Source organism: Rhagoletis pomonella, unplaced genomic scaffold (genome assembly GCF_013731165.1).
Source record: "Rhagoletis pomonella isolate Grant_MI unplaced genomic scaffold, Rhpom_1.0 Rhpom_scaffold_00009, whole genome shotgun sequence".
Lineage (NCBI taxonomy): Eukaryota > Metazoa > Arthropoda > Insecta > Diptera > Tephritidae > Rhagoletis > Rhagoletis pomonella.
The window spans coordinates 16,649,209-16,655,208 of record NW_023458563.1 but is presented as its reverse complement, the minus strand read 5'-3'; the positions used below and the strand labels follow the sequence as shown (position 1 = coordinate 16,655,208).

At 34.6% G+C, this 6,000-nt stretch overlaps 1 protein-coding gene across 2 annotated transcripts in view; it reads left to right on the top strand.

Moving 5' to 3' along the window:
* Window positions 1-1,284: 1,284 nt before the first annotated feature.
* Window positions 1,285-6,000, top strand: part of LOC118745600 (43 kDa receptor-associated protein of the synapse homolog) — a 226,148-nt gene continuing 221,432 nt past the window's right edge. Inside the window, exon 1 of one of the 2 annotated variants that reach the window (XM_036479113.1) lies at window positions 1,285-1,534. In XM_036479113.1, coding sequence (XP_036335006.1) covers window positions 1,478-1,534 — 57 coding nt within the window. In that variant the 5' untranslated portion in view covers window positions 1,285-1,477. Of the gene's footprint in view, window positions 1,724-6,000 lie in introns of both variants that reach the window. The other variant, XM_036479114.1, reaches the window with a different exon arrangement.

Sequence of the window (6,000 nt, the reverse complement as noted above, 5' to 3'; positions counted from 1 at the left end):
CACTCACTCACTAGCGAAATACAAAAATTTGACAATCAAATGCTAGTCACAGCTGATGATACAACACCACCTTATATAAATTCGGCTTGTATATTTCACTGGTTGGCGTTTTTAAGTAAATTTGAAGTTTAATTTTATTTATTTATTTTCTTTAGTTACAATTTGTTAATTTGTTTGTTGTTTTCTGTCTTTGATTTATGAGTTGCAGTGTTGTTGGAGGGACTTTCCGGCATAAGAGTCATAGCAACAGCACTTGGCATCAAACGTGCTTTCCCTGTACCTCCCGGTAATTTATAAAATCTGCTGCTTTAAAATGTTTAACGCACAGCAAGGCATTTCGTTGCAGCTCTGCCCCACAGCTGCTTTCGCAACGCTCCTTACGCGAAGGACATTGAGGCACGTTAAAAAATTAGTGGTATCTGATTTATATTTAACATCACATAAAAACAATGCTTCAGGTGTTGCATTTTTAGCACATACACTAAGTATAAACAGCACAACGCTTTAAAAATTCAAATGTTAATTAAAATTTTTTTTAACGAACATTTAAAAAAAAAAACAAACGACATGACATTTAAATCGTAATGAAATATAGGAAATAAAAGAAAACCAAGTTGAAGTTTAAAGGTCTGGTTCTCATGAGAGCAATGTCATTTTATATTCTACCTGTATTTATGTGCCTTGATTTTTAGTCATTTTACAATAATTACAGGTATTGTCTTCCCAGAGAGTTTTGTTCACATCGAAATTCGTGCTCCCTTATTTTAATTTTGATGCAGTTCAATGTTGATTCTTTTCCTTTTACTTGGCTTTGCTTTTTGTTTTCACTTAATTTAATTTCTATAATTTTTCAAAACAAAAGATAAAAGATTTGAAATGAAGTGAGCCATACCAATTTTGAATTTATTTACTAAGCAAATGTTTTTTTTCGGCTTTTGCAAATTAAATAATTCCTCTGCAAGAAGGTTTGTTTAAAAAAATACGTGTACATACATAGTATATGGGTATGGAAATATCTCTTTTCCCTAGCAGTAAACCTTTTAGTGTGGGCAACAATGATGTTTTTCAAATAAGGCAGATCGGAATATGGGCTCTCTGGGAAAACAATACCTGTAATTATTGTACCATGATTTTTAGTATTATTTTTTTATTTGACTTTGACTCTCAGTAGGCTTTATTTCCTTTAGGGCCTCATAAAAATTCTTTAAATTGTTCCACAGTGTAATAAGACGACCGTAGGGCGGTGCCAAATAACACATGTTAATTTCCAACCGGGTTGCTTTAGTGAATTTGTGTGCACATCAAGTTTTGGTTTTCTGAGTAAAACTTGGCATGTGCCGTGGCAAATGTACGAAGTCGGGCGCAAGCAGAATCCCCGTGTAAATGAAGGCAAACGCCAATGACGCAAGGATGGTGACGATAACAAGAACGGGGACAAGGATAAGAATTTCTATCACTAGCGAATATTAACGAAACAATGCATAGCAGAGTACATAGATTCACGTTGAGTAGAGTAGAGCGAAAGGACAAAGAGGTTTGTAAACAGCTACATTTGAGCTGGCTGACTGCTGAAAACATCCTTTCTGTTTTGTGAAGTGATACATTCTCTTCTCATATACGTGTGTACATATAAGCGTTGACGTGAAGCTGCTACGTGTATTTGGATACTGCCATTTAGCATCATTATTATTAGTGAAGATATTTATTACGCAGTGAATTTTGTGTAAGAATTTCTGGACATTTGTGGAAAGTTTTTGTGGCCAAATATGCATATTTACTTTGTTAAACCAACTTGTAATTTCTTGTGTGTCTACAAGAATTTACGAATACTGCAGTTAATGGTTGTAAACAATATTTCGATTGGATTGAGTGCTCGTGTCATAAACTACTGAGCCGAAGACCCTTAAAAGATTCAGGGACAAACACCCCAAGCATTAGTGAAAAGACAACACTTCAATTATTTAAAATGCCGTGAAGGTTTTGTTTTGGGACGAAAATAGTAATACAATACAAATATTTTTAAAATTTACCCTCACAAAAGATTTTTGTAAAAATGGGTTTCAAATGTTTACAAAAATATGGTTTGTATTGCTTTGTCGAGTCTAAAATTTTCATGGGCTAGGAATATATACATAGATCGAAAAGGGGTAAGGGCGCCAGTCACCAGTTGCTCTCAAGGAGTGAGGGAAGTACAAGCATATGCATTTGCAAATTGCAAAAATTATTAATTATTTTTTTTGTTTAGGGCCTTGGCAAATAAGGCCGAAACGCTAGTGTACATACGTGATATTCAGACCCTGAGATGATTTCGCTCCAACTCGTCAAAACTTTTTTTATATTTGGTTAAGGACAATTGTTCTGGTCATAAGCTCAATTATAAAGTGCTGAACCCATTGGAAACGACGAGCTACGGGCCACAGCTTCCAATTTGTTATCTTCATTATCTAAAAGCTTTGTCGATGGCGACATGATTTTTTTGAACGCGGCAGCGACATCATGAATTTGTATGAGTTTGACATAAAAGAAGAGGAAGAAACTTATCTGTCGCTGGAAAAAAAGAAATAGATCTAATCTGGCCACAACCACAGTCGCCGTGTAGCCCGGTCGTCATCAAAATAATTATCTACATAAGAATACGTGTTAAAATAATTTGACAGCTGTGGTCCGTAGCTCGTCGTTTTCATTGTGTTCGGGCTATAACTCATTTGCAAATTCACCTCGAATACAATTATTCTCTTCATGGACATAATTATATTTAAATTTAGGAAGTAGTTCCTTCATAAAACATTTTAACCCATTAACTCCTACCCCAAGGAGTCTTTTTCACGCTTATTTGGAAGAATTGCCAGGCAAGTTCATCAAAAATGGCAGTTATAGTGTGAACATGGGTGTGCAAAAGATTTTTTTCTAAATTTAGGGGAGTGCATTGTACATAGCCCGGTCGTCATCAAAATAATTATCTACAGAAGAATACGTGTTAAAATAATTTGACAGCTGTGGTCCGTAGCTCGTCGTTTTCATTGTGTTCGGGCTGTAACTCATTTGCAAATTCACCTCGAATACAATTATTCTCTTGAGGGACATAATTATATTTAAATTTAGGAAGTAGTTCCTTCATAAAACATTTTAACCCATTAACTCCTACCACAAGGAGTCTTTTTCACGCTTATTTGTAAGAATTGCCAGGCAAGTTCATCAAAAATGGCAGTTATAGTGTTAAAATATTCAACAGAAATTTTAAGAAAAAATTTTACTGCGGGTCACCAAAAATCGGAAAGTCATCTCATTGAACATGTGTGTGCAAAAGATTTTTTTCTAAATTTAGGGGAGTGCATTGTACATATCTGCTCGCAAATAACGAAATAATAAACAAATCGGGAATTTGTATGCATAAACATGTTAATCCTTTAACTCCTCCAGTTTTGTGTTCGTTGAAGTTAATTCAAAGAAGTTAGCACATAGTGAATTTTGTTTAATATAAATAATGTCAATGGTGATATTACCACACTGATGTTTGTAACACAAACGCAAAATTTGCTTTATTTCACTTATAAATGGGAAATAATACCAAAATCTGAGTTTTGCTTTATTTCCAACAAAGGTTGGAAATAAAACAAATTTTGTCTTATTTCCCATTGCTTATTATTACCATTTCTAACAAAAACAGTTTACTGACAGAAGGAAAAAGAACTTTGTTTATTCCAAAAATACAATTAAACAAAAAATTTGATATAATTCATATGATGAAAGTAATATTCAAAAAAATATTTTTACTTATGAAAAGTCTAACAAAATATAGGAAAAGAGTCGTCTTTAATAACTGCTCAACAAATTGGACATAGTGCTTTTGTATGAATTTTATCTGCATGCTTTTTAATATGTTGAAAACATTGCTGGAAAACCTTAAAATGTTTGCATGGAATCATGGCGCAATAAACAGATGAAGTAATAAAACAGCTTTCTCGCTTTATTTTTGTCATTCGGCTGCCTTATAGTAAAATTTTAAAGCAATTTTTCAAATAAGGCAGTGTCAAAGTCTTGTTCTCGCTCTAATTACTTCACCTTGTATAATTCCGCCATGGCATGGAACAAACAAAAGTTGCCGTTCCTGTTCGCAGCATATAACACAGAGAATATTGTTTTGAGTTTTATCTTTAGTTAAAATTTCTGCATTATCATCACTGATTCACCATATCCGAAGCCGAAGCGAACATGTGGTACGAAGTAGTGATGCAAAAATATGTAAAATTTTACCGACTCTCAGACTTCTAAATAACAAATTTGTGTTATTTCACCCCTCACATTCATGCACCTTATCAACTCCCCGCCGCCGTACTTGAATAGCTCAGCTGGCAGGCTGTCAGCTCCAGCAGCTTTGTTGTTTTTCAGCCGCGTTATTGCTATTCGTACCTCGTCATAGTCAGGCGGTGGAACATCGACTCCGTCATCATCGACTGCGGGTTCGGGTTCTTCTTTTCCACAAATTTCCGTGCTGCTACCATTCAGTAGGGTGGAAAAGTGTTCCCTCCATAATTTAAGTACGTTCTGAACATCGGTTACTAGGTCGCCATTGTTATTCTTACAGGAGTACGCCCTGGTCTTGAACATTCTGTAAGTCGCCTAAATCTCTGTCAGATCCCTATAGCCATAGTTGCCAACTTGGTGCTTTAAGCACTAGATTTAGTGATTTTGGAAAATTTAAACGAAAAAAAAAATTATTTAGTACTTAGTGCCTTTTTAGTGCTTTTTTCTGAACAAAAATTACTCCGATATGGTTAAAACCTGAAATAATTTTTAAATATTTAAAGCTGTGGCAGCACTAAATTTACAAAATTCTAAAAATTTAATGCACTTAAATACAACCATGATTGATAAAAAGCTGAACTTGCAAATTCACCTTGTTCAATTTTTTTTGTTCGTTTCTAATTATTTGTAAAAAATTTTATTTTTGTACCACCTGAGTAAAACACATTTCTTCTTGGTGTTGAATCCAAGTCTGGCCGCACAATTGCTCTAGCACTAGAATTTTGAGATATCCTAACCTCAAAGTGCCAATATCACGGCGATATTTGAGGTTATATAAAGAAAACAAACATTTTTTTGGTCATTTCTACTTAGGGCATGATTTTCGTTTGTTGGGATTCGATTTTTCTTTCTTGAGATATATCAGTTTTAATGTGCAGTACTTCGGTCTTACGTCGTAAGCATGACTCATTATAGCATGTGGCTTTTCAATCGTTATGAGCGAAAAAGTTTTGTTTATTGATTTATGTATGCATTATTGTAAATATAACAGATTGGCTTACTGGTGTCAAGTAAATCTTATGCCTCTAAATGTTAAGAAATGTAAAGTAATGTGCTTCTAACGAAGAGCTGTTCATCCCGCTTCTTATACAATAGGTAACCATAACCTGGAACAGGTATACAATTTTGTGGACCTTGGTATCACAATGGATCCTAAGCTTAATTTTAATCTTCATATTAATGTGACAGTCAACAAGGCTAAAGGTGTACTTGCATTTGTGAAACGATGGCCAAAAGAATTTTGTGACTCTTATATCACTAAAATCCTGTTTACAACATTAGTTAGGCCAATTCTGTAGCTCGTTTCTGTAACAATTCTCTACCAAGGCGAATCGAGATATGAATTCGCGACCCTGGTCTCTACTGCTAATGTAATGAGTAGTAGAGAATGACGGATATTTTCTACCAGTAGAGAAATAATCGGTAGAGAAAAGTTACAGAAACGGGCTACTGGAATACGGTTCGGAGGTTTGGAATCCAAGGTATCAAATTTACTCAGACAAGATAGAATCAATTCAAAAACAATTCAATTCAATTCAACAATTCTCAATATAACCTTCCACCTTATAGGAGCCGATTTAAACTTATTAATCTTCCTACACTTTCCAGCCGCAGGCAAATGCTTGGTACAATTTTTATAGTTAAATTACTAACAGGCTCAATTTCAAGTCCGCTTCTTCTGGGCGAAGTTAACCT